At 33.7% G+C, this 18497-nt stretch overlaps 1 protein-coding gene across 2 annotated transcripts in view; it reads right to left on the bottom strand.

Annotated features, from left to right (window-relative positions):
* LOC148956505 (dnaJ homolog subfamily C member 8) overlaps positions 1-18203 on the bottom strand; it is a 42600-nt gene extending 24397 nt beyond the window's left edge. Inside the window, exon 1 of one of the 2 annotated variants that reach the window (XM_089095695.1) lies at positions 18147-18203. In XM_089095695.1, coding sequence (XP_088951821.1) covers positions 18147-18185 — 39 coding nt within the window. In that variant the 5' untranslated portion in view covers positions 18186-18203. Of the gene's footprint in view, positions 1-2977; positions 3118-18146 lie in introns of those variants that run through there. The other variant, XM_089095690.1, reaches the window with a different exon arrangement.
* Between the last annotated feature and the right edge of the window lie 294 nt (positions 18204-18497).

Raw genomic sequence — 18497 nt, 5'->3', positions numbered from 1 at the left:
TAAACCTTTGAGGGTAAGTTGTAGCAGATGTTGAACTAGCCAGAAGGCAATAGTGTATGCTACTAATACCACCATTACAATTACTGTAACAAATATCATTGAAATTTCAAGGAGCTACTTTAATTGGAAATTAAAAGTTCTAGTTCTATTTTTAAGAGTCACAAGGAATTGGATGGCAAGCAACCCTCCTCCCAAGCTCATTCACTTTTCTAAACACATCAGGTAAAAATTTTCTGGTAGACATTTTATTCAGAATAGCACAATGACCCAGTAGCTATGTCTTGGATATTGGGCATGCCCCCCCCCCCAATTACACAATTGGCCCAATATGGTTTAAAATTAAATGTTGCTTTAAAACTAAATCAAGGGCACTGTGTGTAAGGTTGTCAATAAGACAACTTGGCAATATATTAAGAATCCACTGGGGTTATTTTTTTTGGATAATTTTTGGGGCTACTACTATTACTATTTCTGCTCTTACAGTTCAAATAAATCAAAAGAGTGTAAGTGTATCCAAGTTGTCAAAAGGCAAAGACAGAATTTTTGGGGAATGATATTATGTTTTATTTTTCAGGTCAACCTGAGGAGGTATAAAATTAAACTAAACAAAACTCCTGACATAAAATTTGTGTCAGGATTAAACATAAGTGGAAAAGTTACTCCAGCATACAAATAGCAAGTCAAACTGTGGATTCTTACAGAAAAAAAAACAAAAGATATAAGAAAACAATTTCAAGAAAAGACTATGTCAATAAAAAATGAATAAAAATTAATTTTCTGAGCTAAATAACCATATGTCTTCTCAAGATCAGAACCTAATTTGCACTTTACAGAAAAAAATGGTAAACGATTGTGAGGTTATACATATACTGATATTTATTCCTTAAAGTTTCAAGAATTTCTTATTTATTAAAATCAAAAAAGTGAAAACATTTCAAATGTATTTTGTTTTCAGTAAAGTGCAAATTATGTTCTAGTTTTAAGAGGTATTCAGGTATTTGGTATTTATGGGGGTATTCAGCACTACTCATGTTAATATTGCTTGTTTTGAGTTTGAGGTGGTTATTTATTGTCATCTCTGTTTGTTCTGGGTTTCATTTATTTATTGAGTGTGATTTGTATTAGTTTTACTCTTGGATGATTATTACTACTTCTTAATTGGATTATTAATACTATTACTTGGATAAAGATTGTTGAAAAGTTTTCTCCAACATACAAATAGTAAGCCAAACTATAGATTCTTATAGAAAAAAAAACGAAAAGATATAGAATATTTTTTCCCCATGGAAAAGACTATGTCAATGAAAAACAAACAGAAATTAACATATTTTTTTTTTCCGCAAAACAAATTTCTCAACAAAAGTATAGACCTCCATTAAACCAAAAATGAGCAGATATAAAGTCAAATAATCTTCCTACCACATAATCATCTTCCTACCACAAATCCCCATCAGCAGATAAAAGAAACCCAAAAGAAACAGAATTACAATGAATAACTAAGTCAAACTCAAAACAAGCAGAAATTAACATGAGTAAGGCTGACAACCCCTATGCCTTCTTAAGACCAGGACACAATGTGCACTTTACTGAAAAATAAAACAAAAAACAAATAACCATGGATTGTCATACATATACTGAAATTTATTCCTTAGTTTTAATGATTTTTATTCATTAAAGTAAAAAGGTGAAGACATTCTTTATGCATATAGTTTTTAAATTTTGTCATTTTAATAAGGTACTTTACTAGCTACTGGAATGCTACTATTTCACCAACACTATCATATCAGAATTCTTAGCATGGTTCAAATAAACATTTACAATTGTAATGCAAAACTTACAGTCAAAATGCATTTCATGCCATGGGCACCCATGAAGGGGTACCCCTCCCTGGATGAATGATGTTGCCTTATTTTTATATTTGTGTTCTGAGATTTCTATTATATAGCATTAAAAGTGCCAATTAGACAAGATTTGCCCCCCCCTGGAATTCAGCTTATGGGTGCCCATGTTTCATGCAGTACCAGAATTCTTTATCCCAAATTTGCATTTCTATATTTTGTTTAACCATAGATGGAAATACCAATTATCCTATTTTGATGTATGTATCATTTTAGTTTTATTCATATATTAACAGAAAGCTGATTTTCTTCTGATTCTAAAAATATAACTTTTATTGCTTGACATTTATTCTATAAATCACAAATATTTAATATTTTCTTTTTAATTGCTTGTCAGAACAAAGAACACATTTAAAATTTATGTTGACAAATTATTGGTGATGACTTGACCAAGAAGGTGGAGTTCTTGTTGCTACCCTCACACTGCATTAGCCTATGCTTTAGTAAAATAAGGATGGTCCAAAAACCCATTGTTACTTTTCTGGAATGCCACAGAAAAGTGGTCTTTCCCAAAAACAGGTCTTTTACCCTACCCTGAATTGTCAACAGCAAAGTTTTGAATTACAGTGCTCTTTTTCTCAATGGCATTTGAAAAACTTGATACAGTAGGAAAATCATTTATATGTTCCCTAATAGGCTAAATGAGATTTGAATTAGGCTATTATAAATAAGTATTTTGGAATATATTACTCTTGAACAACTTCTATAAAAACTAGTGATATGTTTTTAACCACTTTTCAATAACTTAACTAGTATTGATAACTTCTTTGTGTGGTTACAAAAATGAAATACCTTTGGGGCCCCTTTAATTGCTCAAGATGCAACTAGCCCCAAAAGTGATTACTGAATTACGAAAGAGCATAAAAAAAGACATGAAATAATGTTTTCACTTTCAGCTTAGCTAAATTATATGGCCCACTAGAAATTTACCTAGAGGGGAAGGGGTGCATTGTCACAGATGGAAATGTGATTTAGAATCATTTCTGAAAGTTCATTCACCTAGCTTATTTTCAAAAGGAAGATTTTGCTTAGTTTATACGATGCTTAAATATTAATTTGGCTTAGCTGGCATAATGTACCTCATTGTAAAATTGCTGAAAATTGGGCTCTCCAGCCATTGTTGGTAAAAATTCGGATTTTCGTCTGTTTCTTCTAATTTGCTCGTTGTTAGTTCAGATGGTGAATGAGCTAAATTACAAATTGCTTTTATGTGATGAATTCTATCTAAATTTTAAAGAAAGAAAATGAAATCTAGCTTTGGGCAATGCAAAATGGAGATCAGAACGTCATTTGCACGTTATTGAAAACAATTCTTATATCCAGATGGCAATTTTCATGTGTAATAACATCTACAACAAAAAGAGAATCCTCATATCAACGAAGACCAATGAATTGAGTTTGAAAAAGCTCAAAACGATCAGCTGGTTTCTTTTCATAGTCATAAATCCCTCGTTCACGTTTAATTGTACTAAATTAAATGCCCAAAAGACAGTAAAAAAAAAAATTTAAGTAAAGTCAGCATGGTTAGTTTAAACTCTTTTTATTCATTCTCGTTTAAGCTAGTTATTTAATCCTTCTCGCTATTCTACCGCCCCGTCAATCTGGAGCCTTGATCTTTGGCTGTACATTGAAAAATACCAAGCAGAATCTTCATAATTCAAATTTTGATCCTGTCTTCAGATCTTTTTTATGTCAGTTGAATAATACTATTTTAAAATGTTATCGTTCAGTCTTACTAACTCGTTATCCAGTCCAAGGGGCTGCTTACCTAGCGTTCATTTTGGACAACCACGTTTACTGCATAGTTATACCATGCTTGGAAGAGTTATGCCACGCTTGGCACAGTTCCACTCCTCTTGGCAGAGCTCCAATGTGCTTGGCACAGTTCCACCACACTTGGCAAAATAATGCCACGCTCGACACTTTTCCGCCATACAAATGTTCGAGTGTTGTGTCAAATACTTCTAAAAAGTATTTAAGTATAAGTACCAAGTACTCAAGCAAAATTGTAATTAATTATCAGTACTAAGTACTCGAAGTAAATTGTACTTAAGTACTAAGTACTTGAAGTAAATTGTACTTAAGAACTTGGTTCTTAAGTACGGAAGTACAATGCTTGAATGCTTTTTTTGCATGGTAAAGAATATGGTTATTTCGTCAGAAGAGAAACTTACATTAGTTGTTCCATTATTTCCAGCGGAGAAGGGAAAAGGAAATCCATTCTAGCACCACCAGGGTCGCATCGAGGGGGGTACTGGTTTTGAGCCCCCCCCCCCCCAAAAAAAAACAACAAATGCTTCTGTGACTTGCAAATTTGTCTAAAAATGTCCTAATCATACTCGAGGCTGTTAGAAAAATTTTATAGTTTTTGGTAAACTACCCTCCCAAAAATTTTTGGAGGGGTTTTACCAAAATTTTTTTTTGGGTAAAACCCCTCCCGGCTGAGAATCCTGGATATGGTCCTGAGTACGGATCATCCACAACAACTCAACTTGAACCATATTAGAACTTTCAGAGCAAACAACAATACAAAAAATTGGCTTCTTATTCATTATAACAATATAAACTGTCTAAAAATTATACCAGTATAGGCTTTCACAGCGGCTTCATTGGGTGAACATGACGGGTGACGTAACAAGCATGGTATATCCAATTGTTAGGTCAAATAGACTTTTTACGCTTTTCAGAATTTTTTTTCTTATGTCGCCCGTCCGAACGCAGCATTAAGTATGGTTCACATTGGTGTGATAAGAGGAATAAGGAAAATGAACAGTTTTCCAACTTTCGGATACTCTTTCAGAGAATCGAGGGTCCTCCTCTTGTCTTGAAGAACTTTGAAAAATTTAGCTTTGAGACTTGTGTCTGTAATTGATTCTGGATCAGTGACAGTATCATCATCTTCCATAAGCAAAGATGAATCATTAGTCTCATTTGTACCAAACTTCTAAGCACCTTCAGCCAGCTCATCACTGGAGACAAACATGGCTACTTTTTTCATTTCTAACTTTACTATGTCTATTATTCGGTTTTTACCCTTACAAAGCTGGAGTCAACCATCGTAATTTGAAACTCGGGTAAGAGCAAATAGCTATGTCTAATTCACTAAAGGCTTTCTCTTCCAATTCCATCGAGAAAAGATACGAGAAGTGTTCATGCCAACCACCTAAAATGACCTCTACTAATTGCAAAGCATTCTTGAGAATACGGATATATTGAAATCCTGTTAGTTTAGTCTCCAAACCATAAAGTACTGGCAAAACAGCACCAAGTTAGCAATTCTTTTCGCCTTGCAAAAAATCTAAGGCTTGGTAAAATGGATTTGTAATGAGCACACACTCTTTAAGCAGTTCCCTCTCCACCAGAATTAACGTTGGAAGTTTCAGTTCTTCACAGGCACTGGATAACTTTTCCGCATCAAATACGTCTATAACACGCTTTACTGCATTATGGAGAGAGTTCCAGTGTGTAGCATTTGGTACGACTGGGTGCCTTCCAGTAATTTCGAAACACTTGTTGGTAGCTTTTGTGCTACGATTTGTCGCATTCCATATACTTTGGCATTTGGACACGGCAGATTGATAAAGTCTTTGAAATGGAACATTAACAAATGCTTGCTCGCTATCGTTTTGTGCAACCAGGTTCAGTGCATGACTGCAATATTTCAAATGATCTGAGAGATAACAATTTTCACTGGCGACATCATCTATGCTGTTCCCGAGAAAGTGAACAACAGATTCAACGTTTTATTTTTCAGGTCAACCTGAGGAGGTATAAAATTAAACTAAACAAAACTTCTAACATAAAATTTGTTTCAGGATTAAACATTAGCGGAAACATTCTCCAGCATACAAATAGCAAGTCAAACTGTGGATTCTTAAAGGAATAAAACAAAAGATATAAAAAAACAATTTCAAGAAAAGACTATGTCAATAAAAAATGAATAAAAATTAATTTTCTGAGCTAAATAACCCTATGCCTTCTCAAGATTAGAACCTAATTTGCACTTTATAGAAAAAAATGACAACAGATTGTAAGTTTAAGATACATATACTGATATCTATTCCTTAAAGTTTCAAGAATTTTTATTTATTAAAATCAAAAAGTGAAAACATTTAAAATGTATTGTGTTTTCTGTCAAGTGTGGGTGGGTGTTAATTGCCCCAGTGCCTGTATGCGTTTTTGTCTTTCTCACTCTCTTTGCCTCTTTCCGTTTGGGCGGGTATTTGCCTGTCCCAATGCTTGCCTTTGTCAGTTTCCATGTCTGAATTTATGTGTTTGTATGAGTTTTTGTCTCACTAACTCTCTGTGCCTGTGTGGGCAAGGGTTTTCTTATCCCAGTGTCTGTCTTTGTTTGTTTGTATGTCTGACTGTATGAATTTGTATGTGTTTTTATCTCTCTCACTCTCTTTGCCTGTGCGTACGAGGTGGTGTTTGCATGTCCTTGTGCATGTCTTTGTCTGTATGCATGTCTGAATTTATGTGTTTATATGCGTTTTTGTCTCTAACTCTCTAATCCTGTGTTTTTGGACAGGTGTTTTCTTCTCCCAGAGCTTTTCTTTGTCTGTTTGTATGTCTAAATCTATGAATTTGCATGTGTTTTCTCTCTGTTTGTCTCTTTGCCTGTGTGCTGGGCAGGTGTTTGCTTGTCCCAGTGCTCTGTCTCTCTCTTACTCTTTGTGTCTGTGTGTCTGGGTAGTTGTTTGATTGGCCTAGTGTCGGTATTTTTCTGTTTCTATGTCCGTATTGTGTATTTGTATGTGTTTTTTGTCTCTCTCACTCTCTAAGCCTGTGTGTCTCGGCAGTTGTTTTCTTGTTCCAGTGCCTGTATGTGTTTTTGTCTCTCTCACTCTCTTTGCCTGTGTGTGTGTGTGTGTGTGGGCTGGTGTTTGCTTGTCCCAGTACCTGGCTTTGTCGGTTTGCGTGTCTGGATTTATGTGTTTGTATAAGTTTTTTTTTGTCCCTCTCACTCTCTTTGCCTGTGCTTCTGGGTGGGTGTTTGCTTGTCTCAGTGTCTGTCTTTATCTGTTTATATGTCTGAATTGCGTATTTGTAAGTGTTATTGTCTCTTGTCCCAGTTTTGTTTGCTTGTCCCAGTGTCTGTCTTTGTCTGTTTTTATGTAGGAATTTATGTATTTTTATTTGTTTTTGTCTCTCTCAATCTCTTTTCCTGCGTGTTTGTGCGGGTGTTTGCTTGTCCCAGTGTCTGTCTTTGTCGGTTTGCATGTCTGAATTTATATGTTTGTTTGCGTTTTTGTCTGTCTCACTCTCTATGCCTGAGTGTCTGCGCGGGTATTTGCTTGTCCCAGTGGCTTTCATTGTTTGTATGTCTGAATTGTGTATTTGTATGTGTTTTTGTTTCTTTCACTCTGTTTGCCTGTGAGTCTGAGCGGATGTTTTCTTGTCAGTGGGTATTTTGGAGAAAAAACGTTAAAGTTCAATTCTGAATTTCTTCCACAGAAGAGAAAAAAGTTCCACTTAAGTTCAGAATTTTCTCAAAGAAGAGAAAAAAAAATTCAAGTTCTGTTCTGAATGTTTCCGTAGAAGATAGATAGAGTCATACTTCGATTCTGAATTTTTCCCTAAAAAGAAAAGAAGTTCCACTTTAATTCTGAATTTTGTAAAAACAGTTTGTGATTGTCAAGGATTCATAATAGGCCTCTAAACAATCTATGCAAAATCAGATATATTGAAACCATTTTTACTAAGATCTTTCTAATATTTTCCAAAAACCAAGAAAGTAATGCATAAAAAGTTTTTAATGAAATAACGACTTGTAAGATATTAATGTAAAAATATGTTACATACATCAATTTACATTATTAATATCATTGAAGAACTTTGGACATTTTGGATCTGTTCCATAAAATAATTCGAAGATCCCCATTAGAGTAGTTTAAATATTTCTCCTTGTCAGCATTCAACGCAACTATTATTTTATCGCGTGCACACACTTTCTTTGAATATTTTATTTTTGCTTTTTTAAAAATATGATGCAAGTGTTTATCGTTCCAATGTACGAAAATTACCGATTTAATACATACAATAAACTAGGTAGTGTCTATAACCAGCCATATAGTACCATTGGTACAGCCGCATAAATAAAAAAAAGTCCAAAAAAAATTCTAAGAAAAAGAAAAGTGTTACTACAAACATTATTTTTCTAATAGTAAAAATCACGACGAACATATCTATATCATTCTCTTTTTTTTATTTCGGAAATTCTAAATGTGAATTTTTATTGTTTTAATTATATTTCATATCATTCTAAGAAATTAAAAAAATCTTAACAATTTTCTATTTTAAAAAACAAAAAAAAAATAAAAATAAAAAAAACTTCAAAAAATTAAACTTAAAAACATCACCATTCCCTCAAACTAAGGTAGAGAAAGATCACGGTTGCGTTTCTTGCCAAGATTAACACGAATGTGGGCACCCTTCCCCCCCTAAAAATGCTCCAATGACAAATACTATACGTAAAAAGTTGTTAAATTTTGTAACTTAAAGATCTTTCCCCAGGACCATGTCAATAGATACTGATTGCACATAATTTATGCATAATTAGACAGATAGCAAAAGATATCTTATTTGCATAATTCATACCTGGACATGAATATCATGATAAATCCGAATGACAATAATATGATTAGTATATATTCAACCTTTGAGAAGTCAATTGATTTAAGTACACTCGCAGGGTTAAAATTTTAATCGCTTACCAACTAAAGGTAAGTTTTTAGTCGGTAAGCGATTAAAATTTCAACCCTATGAGTGTACTTAAATCAGTTGACTTCTGAAAGGTTGAATATATACTAATCATATTATTGTCATTCGGATTTATCATGATATTCATGTCCAGCTATGAATAATGCAAATCAGATACCATTTGATATCTGTCTAATTATACATAAATTATATGCAATCAGTATCAATTGACATGGTCTAGTCCCTCAGGCTGTAATTTCCGTATTGTATATCATTTTGATGTGAACTAGATCGTGTTCTGCTCGCTTTATATGGTCTAGTTCAGCATCTAGTTCAGTATCTATTATAGTAATACTACTAATTGTGAGGTATATGTTGAGTTAAACTAAAAGACATTATTCGAATCCAGGTTATCGAAACGGCGTATTTGCAGTTCCTCAGGAACGGCTGAGGGCATTAAGGTTAATTTCTCGGGATTGTCAAGGAAAGTGCTAAAAAGGAACTGAAGAGTAGCCAGCCCCCTTAAATGGCGTATTTAGTTGCTCATCTCGAACACATCCAATCAGAATTTTGAGATTCATTTTGCTCAAAATAGTCTAAAGCCTAAATAACTATGTCTTTGGGGATTACATGAACTCTCACAGCCCCTGGGACAAGGGCTTTAAGTTATGTAATTTGCCCATTATTTACATATCGGGTTATTTTTTAGGAAAGGGTGGCATGTTCAATGAAAGGTCTCCAAAGAGGTTTAGGTAATTGAGGTGAAACTTTCAGGAAATGTTAAGGGGGTTTTGAACAAAATTAAAGGACACTAAGTAAATAGTGGTCGTCGAAAGGGCCAATCAGCAGTATCTGAGGAACAGGTAAGGGTATTAAGTTGAAACTTTCAGGGCATGTTGAGGGGGTATGTTGAAAAGTGATCCGAGGACAGCCCAACGAGTTTTGTCTTTTTAGATCCTCACTCTAGAAAAATCAAAATCTATTTTGATTTTTGGAAACACTCAAAAACTAGGCCTCCAGGGATGACATGACCCTTCAGAACCCTCGGGCAAGGGTTGTGAATTATGCCCTTTGCCCGTTGCTTGCATACAGGATTAATCATAGAGAAAGGAGGAATGTTTGATACTAGGTGGGTCCGAAAAGGCTAAGGGTATTAAGGCATCAGGCAATATTGACGGGTATGTTGAACTAAATCAAAGGACAATATATGACTCTAGGCTATAAAAAATTATGGTTTTAATATCTTAGAAACAGCTTAGGGTGTTATTTTGAGACTTTCAGGGATGTTGAGAAGGATGTTAAAGAGGGATTTGAGGGCAGCTAGTCCCCATTTTTTCCTCGTCCTTTCATGACACCCCCTCACTGGTCAAAATTTTGAAGTAACTATTTTGTTCAGAATAGTCAATAGGTCAAATATCTATGACGTCGGGGATGACGTGACCTCCCAAAGCTCCAGGGACAAGGGTTAGTAGCAGAGGCCCTTTGGATACCAGCAGAGCCCTATCCCAATGTAATATTAAAGTTGCTAGTCCCTCGTATCAAGCTAAGAACTTCTAAGAAGAGTCTTAACATTTTCCAGAAACAACGTACGGCTATTTTCTCGGTGAAATTCTTTTATGGTTATACAAGCGCACATATTGTGTTATGAGCAATTTCCGGGGCGATAAGACAAATACATGCTAAAAAGTCAGAGATAGTTCCTGCAAAATACAAAATAATTCATACAACAAAAAATACTTCTTACAAATCAAAAAAATTATTTTTACAAAACATAAATACATTATAAGAAATCACAAATTCTTATCACACAGAATTAAGTAAGACGTATTTCTTTTTTTGTAACAAGTATTTTGTATTTTATAAGAACAGTTTGTTATTGTTTAGGATGTATTTTCGTTTTGTAAGAACTATGTTTTGTTTTATAATAAGTAATTTGTAGATTGTAATAACAATTGTGATTTCTCAGGATGTATTTATTTTTTCTAAAAAAAAAATTTATTGTAAGAAGTATTTTCTGTTTTGTAATAAGTATTTTTGTATTTTGTAAGAACAATCTCTGATTTCTTAGGATGTATTTTTGTTTTGTAAGAATTATTTGTTTTGTTTTGTAAGATGTATTTTGGATTTTGTAAGAGGAATTTGTTATTGTTTAGTATCTATTTTTGCTCGGTAAGAATTATTTTTTGTTTTGTAATAAGAATTTGTAGTTTCTTAGGATGTATTTGAGTTTTGTAAGAATTATTCTTTTTTTTGTAAGAAGTGTTTTGTATTTTGTAAGAAGAACTTTTTATCTTTTAGGATGTATTGTTTACCCCAATACTATGCAATTCTTTTCAGTATGCTTTATGCTTACATTTCCCTTATAGGGCTGTCGTATCACCGCTTAAAATATATACAACTTTATTAATTTCAACTTTATACACACCTCAATTATAAGCAATATTTTTCAAAAGGCTTTATGTATCATTTCCCTCACAGGAATGTCGTATAATCACTTAAATATATACGATTTGATTAATTTTGACTTTATGCATACTCCGATAATAAGCAGTACTTTTCAAAGAAAAATTCTAAGTAAAAAAAAGAAAAAATGTCACTACACACATAATTTTTCTAATAGAAAAAATCATGACTAACATACCCATATCACCTTCATTTCGTATTTCGAAAATATCACAAGTGAATTTTTTTTGTTTTAAGTATATTTATTGTCATTTTAAGACATGTAAAAAAAGTTGAAAAAAATTTCTAAGTAAAAGAGTTACCCCCCCCATTAAAAAATTAACCCCCCTCCCTCTGAGGGCATGGAGCCCTGTCATGTTCATTACGATGCTATGTCTATTGATTTCTCGTTCAAAACTAGAAAACAAATTTTAATGGGGAGATGGACCCTGTCGTACTCATAATATACATTCTACTAATATTTTTGTTAAGGTTTGGGTACAATAATAATCCATGGATCGAATACAAAAGTTTACGAATAACTAGTAGGGCGGGTGTCTTTTTTAAACTAAAGATTATATATGATTTAAAAACACGTAAAATTTAGTGAATGCTTTTTTTTAGATTTCATATTGCTCTTTAACTTCCCCTGAAGATCCATGAATAATTTTCCACCGCGAGGTAGAGAAAGTTTTGGAAGTCCCCCCCCTTACCTCTAGGATTCTTCTGTATTCACACCATTGCTCTTAGGCCTTAGGTTTAAGAAACTATCTTTGCTCTTAATCCTCAGGCACCAAATTAAAAATTATGGTTACCAGGCACCTAAATCACGAAAATTAAAGCCCATGCCAAATCTTTCAATAACTTGATGAAAATAGGTATATGAGCAAGAGGCTTTAGATGACCTACTGCCGTCATATATTTAATTGTTTGAGCAGAGCGTATGCTATTCAATCATGCTTGGTCCATTTTTTTTTCATTACCATCTTAAATCCTCTTATCTTCATATTCTTTAAATCCCAACATATACCTGTGCTATTTCAATGTATCTGCAACGTGTTCCGTTTTTTGTCTTTAAAAAAAAAATTTTTTTTTTGTAGCGTGTCCACCCTCGTTCGCATCAGGCATTTGTCAAATACAGGGAGGAAGCAGAAAAATAGTCCTCTGAAAGTAAAAGACTCCTAATGGATGATGAAGGAAATGAAGAAAGCATGGAAAAGGGGGCACTGCAAGATTTGTGTTCTCTTCTAAGTACAAGTAGCTCTAAAAAACTGCAAAATTATAAAAAAGCACGAACCCCAAGTGGGGAATTTTTTGAAAAGAGACTGGTGAAACTGAGTAAAAGCCAAGCTGATGATTTGATAGTCAACTATGTAGTTGAGTCTACTTTTTCTTTAAACACAGTTGAGAAACCTGCCTTCACAAAACTAGTTCAAGGATTGTCCCCATATACAACCGTAATGACACAAAAAGCACCATATTCGTATGTTGAGTCGAAGTATATAACAATGAAAAGATCCTTGACTGAACTATTTCGTGAAACTGACTATCTTTGTACTATTTCTGACATTTGGAGCCCAAATCACAAAAGCTACATAGGTGTTTCGGCCCATTGCCTTGACTCTGATTATGTAAGGAATTTGGCTGCAATTTTGTGCAGACGTTTTATTGGAACCCATGATTTTTCTGCTTGTGTTTCCCATATAAACTCAATCAATGAATTTTTTAGCTTATTCCAGTCAAAAACAGTTAAAACAGTCATGGATAATTGCAGCAATTTTGTTAAAGCTTTCAGGGAGTATGTTGCTTCTTTGGTGACAGAGAAAAAGAGTAAACTGCCAGTTTTTAGTGTTTCGGAAGATTTTGATTATAGGATTGACTGTAATGAAGACACCAGTGCAAGAGACAGAAAACACATACAACTACACAATTCAGATATACAAACAGACAAAAACAGACATTGGGACAAGCAAACACCCGTCCAGACACACAGACACAAAGAGTAAGAGAGAGACAGAGCACTGGGACAAGCAAACACCCGCCCAGACACACAGGCAAAGAGAAATAGAGAGAGAAAAACACATGCAAATTCATAGATTTAGACATACAAACAGACAAAGAGAAGCTCCGAGAGAAGAAAACACCAGTCAAGAAACACAGGATTAGAGAGTTAGAGACACAAGCGCATATAAACACATAAATTCAGACATGCATACAGACAAAGACATGCACTGGGACATGCAAACACCACCTCGTACGCACAGGCAAAGAGAGTGAGAGAGATAAAAACACAAACAAATTCATAAAGTCAGACATACAAACAGACAAAGACAGACACTGGGATAAGTAAACCCCTGCCAGGACACACAGGAACAGAGAGTAAGAGAGACAAAAACTCATACAAACACATTAATTCAGACATGGAAACCGACAAAGTCAAGCACTGGGACAGGCAAATACCCGCCCAAACGCACTGAGGCAAAGAGAGTGAGAAAGAAAAAAACACATACAGGCACTGGGGCAATTAACACCCACCCAGACACACAGGTTTAGAGATTGGGAGAGATAAAAAACACAAATACACAATTCAGCTAAGTTCCTCAAAATGCTCTAACATTGCTAAGGATATCAGATTTATTTTGACCCTATGCATCCTTGTTTCTCTCAACTAAATGATAAGTTCCTCAAAACGATCTAACATTGTAAAGGATATCAGATGCATTTTGACCACATCTATCCCTGTTTTCAAAACTAAAAGCTAAGTTCTTCAAAATGATCTAACATTGCTGAGGATATCAAATGAATTTTGACCACATGCATCCTTGTTTCTCAAAACTAAAAGCTAAGTTCGTCAAAATGATCTAACACTGCTAAGGATATCAGATGCATTTTGACCCTATGCATCCTTGTTTCGCTCAACTAAATGATAAGCTCCTCAAAATGATCTAACTTTGCTAAAGATATCAGATGCATTTTGACCACATGCATCCTTGTTTGTCAAAACTAAAAGCTAAGTTCCTCAAAATTATTTAACACTGCTAAGGATATCAACTGCATTTGGACCACATACATCATTGTTTCTCAAAACTAAAAGCTAAGTATCTCAAAATGATCTAACACTGCTAAGGATATCAGATGCTTTTTGACCCTTTCCATCCTTGTTTCTCTCAACTAAATGACAAGTTTCTCAAAATCATCTAACATTAATAAGTATATCAGATGCATTTTGACCATATACATTCTTGGTTCTCAAAATTAAAAGCGAAGCTCCACAAAATGAACTAACATTGCTAAGGATATCAGATGCATTTTGATCCTATACATCCTTGTTTTTCTCAACCAAATGATGAGTTTCTCAATATAATCTAAAACTACTAAGAATATCAGACGCATTTTGACCACATGCCTTCTATTTTCTCAAAACTAACAGCTAAATTCCTCATAATAATCTAACATGGCTAAGGATATCAGACCTTCACCCGGGTACCTGCAGCCAACCTAAAAAATGAAAAGTGCTGCCATCTATTTCATTTAGGTATATATGGCAGTAAAACTGATTTTTTACCTTCACCCGCGTACCTGCAGCCAACCTACCATACAACCCTTTTTTTCAAATAACTGCGTTCAAGTTAGGTTCATTTAGGTTCGCTTTGCGTGGCGCGTTCATTGAGGAACTTAGGTTTTAGTTTTGAAAAACAAGGAGGGATGTGGAAAAAATGCTTTTTATATCCTTAGCAATTTTAGATCATTTTGAAGAACTTATCATTTAGTTGAGAGAAACAAGGATGCATAGGGTCAAAATGCATCTGATATGCTTAGCAATGTTAGATCATTTTGAGGAACTTAGCTTTTAGTTTTGAGAAACAAGGATACATATTTTAAAAAATGCATCGGATATCTTTGGCAATGTTAGATCATTATGAGGAACTTAGCGTTTAGTTTTGAAAAACAAGAAAATATATGATAACAATGCATCTAATATCTTTAGCAATGTTAGATTATTGTTAGGAGCTTATCATTTAGTTGAGATAAAAAAGGATACATAGAGTCAAAATGCATCGGATATCCTTAGCAATGCTAGATCATTTTGAGGAACTTAGCTTTTAGTTTTGAGAAACAAGGATACATATTTTCAAAATGCATCGGATATCTTTGGCAATGTTAGATCATTATGAGGTACTTAGAGTTTAGTTTTGAGAAACAAGAATGTATATGGTCAAAATATATCTGATATCTTTAGCAATGCTAGATCATTTTGAGGAACTTATCATTTGGTTGAGAGAAATGGGGATACGTAAGAGAAATAAGAATGGATGTGGGCAAAATGTATCTGATATCCTTAGCAGTAATAGATCATTTTGAGGAACTTATCATTAGTTGAGAGGAACAAGGATGGATAGTGTCATAATGCATCTGATATACTTAGCAATGTTAGATAATTTTGGGGAGCTTAGCTTTTAGTTTTGAGAAACAAGGATACATATTGTCAAATTGCGTCTGATATCCTTAGCCATGTTAGATCATTATAAGGAACTGAGCTTTTAGTTTTGAGAAACAAAGATGCATGTGGTAAAAATGCATCTAATATCCTTAGGAATGTTATATCATTTTCAGGAACTTATTATTTAGTTGAGTGAAACAAGGATGTATGTGGTCAAAATGCATCTGACATCCTTAGCAATGTTAGATCATTTTGAGGAACTCAGCTTTTAGTTTTGAGAAACAAGGATACATATTGTCAAAATGCATCTGATATCCTTAGCAATGTTAGATCATTTTGAGGAACTTAGCTTTTAGTTTTGAGAAACAAGGATGGATGTGGACAAAATGCTTCTGATATCCTTAGCAATGTTAGATCATTTTAAAGAACTTATCATTTAGGTGAGAGAAACAAGGATGCATAGGATGAAAATAAATATGATATCCTTACCAATGTTAGATCATTTTGAGCAACTTAGCTTTCAGTTTTGAGAAACATGGATGGATGTGGAAAAAATGCTTCTGGTAGCCTTAGCAATGTTAGATCATTTTGAGGAAGTTATCTTTTAGTTTCGAGAAACAAGGATACACATTATCAAAAACCATCGGATATCCTTAGCAATGTTAGATCATTATGAGAAACTTAGCTTTTAGTTTTGAGAAACAAGAATGTATAAGGTCAAAATGGATCTGATATTTTTAGCAATGTTAGATCATTTTGAGGTACGTATCATTTAGTTCACAGAAATAAGGATACATATTGTTAAAATGCATCTGATATCCTTAGCAATGCTAGATCATTTTAAGGAAATTAGGTTTTAGCTTGGAGAAATAAGGATGTATGTGAACAAAGTGTATCTGATATCTTTAGCAGTATTAGATCATTTTGAGGAATTTATCATTTAGTTGAGAGAAAAAAGGATTTATAGGAACTTAGTGAGATCATTTTGAGGAACTTAGCTTTTAGTTTTCAGAAACAAGGATACATATTGTCAAAATGCATCTGATATCCTTAGCAATGTTAGAACTTAGTGAGATCATTATGAGAAACTGAGCTTTTAGTTTTGAGAAACAAGAATGCATGTGGTCAAAATGCATCTGATATCCTTGGCAATGTTAGATCATTTTGAGGCAATCATCATTTAGTTGAGAAAAACAAGGATGCATAGGGTCAAAATAAATCTGATATCCTTATCAATATTAGATCATTTCGAGGAACTTAGCTTTTGGTTTTGATAAAAAAAAGGATGAATATTGTCAAAACGCATGTGATATCCTTAGCATTGTTAGATCATTTTGAGGAACTTAGCTTTTAGTTTTGAGAAACAAGGATGGATATGGACAAAATGCTTCTGATATCCTAGCAATGTTAGATCATCTTGAGGAACTTATCATTTAATTGAGAGAAACAAGAATGCATGTGGACAAAATGTATCTGATATCTTTAGCAGTATTAGATCATTTTGAGGAATTTATCATTTAGTTGAGAGAAACAAGGATGGATAGGAACTTAGTTAGATCATTTTGAGGAACTTTGCTTTTAGTTTTAAGAAACAAGAATGCATATTGTTAAAATGCATCTAATATTCTTAGCAATGTTAGATCATTTTAAGGAATTTAGCTTTTAGTTTTGAGAAACAAGGGTGCATGTGGTCAAAATGCATCTGATATCCTTAGCAATGTTAGATCAATTTGAGAAACTTATCATTTAGTTGAGAGAAACAAGGATGCATAGGGTAAAAAAAATCTGATATCCTTAGCAATATTAGATCATTTTGAGAAAATCAGCTTTTGGTCTTAAGAAACTAAGGTGCAAATGGTTAAAATCCATCTAATACTCTAAGCAATGTTATGTTATTTTGAGGAATTTAGCTTCTGATCTTGAAAAATAAGAATGTATATGGTCAATATGCATCTGATATACTAAGCAATGTAAGATCATTTTGAGGAACTTATCATTTAGTTGAGAAAAACAAGGATGCATGGTGTCAAAATGCATATGATATCCTTAGCAATATTAGATCATTTTGAGGAACTTAGCTTTTAGTTTTGAGAAACATGGATACATATTGTCAGCCTTAGCAGTATTGTATTGTATTGATAGCCTTAGCTATTCCTGGTATGATGAGAAAAACGACCAGAAATTAAAATAAAAAATGCAAGTTTTTTCAACTGAGATTAAGGAGTAACATTAAAACTTGAAACAAACAGAAATTATTCTGTACTGGGGAGCGGGCTTCCCCTTGCTCAACACTCTCTCTTTACGTTAAAGTTTGAATTTTTATCACATTTCTTTAAGAGCAACTCTTTTTACGTTAGTTTTACGTTTTTAAGTTGATCCTTACTTTCAGTTGAAAGTAACTTATTTTATAAAATAATTTTATCTAATTTTGATACAACCCGAAATGGTCTCAATGAGTAACCTATTTTTTTAATTCAATCAAATTGGGTCTTCCTACAGTTTGTCAGAAAGAATCCCGGCTTTTGGCAAGGATCTAAAGGGTACTTCTCCTGGCAGGTAACTTTGCAGGGTAGATGCTCCACGTTTTAAGACCTTGCTTAGGAAGATTTTGCTTAGTTTATACGCAGCTTAAATATTAATTTAGCTTAGCTGGCATAATCTACCTCATTGTAAAATTGCTGAAAATTGGGCTCTCCGGCCATTGTTGTTAAAAATTCGGATTTTCGTCTGTTTCTTCTAATTTGTTCGTTGTTAGTTCAGATGGTGAATGAGCTAAATTACAAATTGCTTTTATGTGATGAATTCTATCTAAATTTTAAAGGAAGAAAATGAAATCTAGCTTTGTACAATGCAAAATGGAGATCAGAACGTCATTTGCACGTTATTGAAAACAATTCTTATATCGAGATGGCAATTTTCATGTGTAATAACATCTACAACAAAAAGAGAATCCTCATATCAACGAAGACCAATGAATTGAGTTTGAAAAAGCTCAAAACACTGCTGGTTTATGC

Source organism: Artemia sp. Qi Xiang Cuo, chromosome 1, assembly GCF_049724085.1.
Source record: "Artemia sp. Qi Xiang Cuo chromosome 1, ASM4972408v1, whole genome shotgun sequence".
In the NCBI taxonomy this organism is placed as follows: Eukaryota; Metazoa; Arthropoda; class Branchiopoda; order Anostraca; family Artemiidae; genus Artemia; species Artemia sp. Qi Xiang Cuo.
This window is presented reverse-complemented; position numbering and strand designations above follow the sequence as displayed.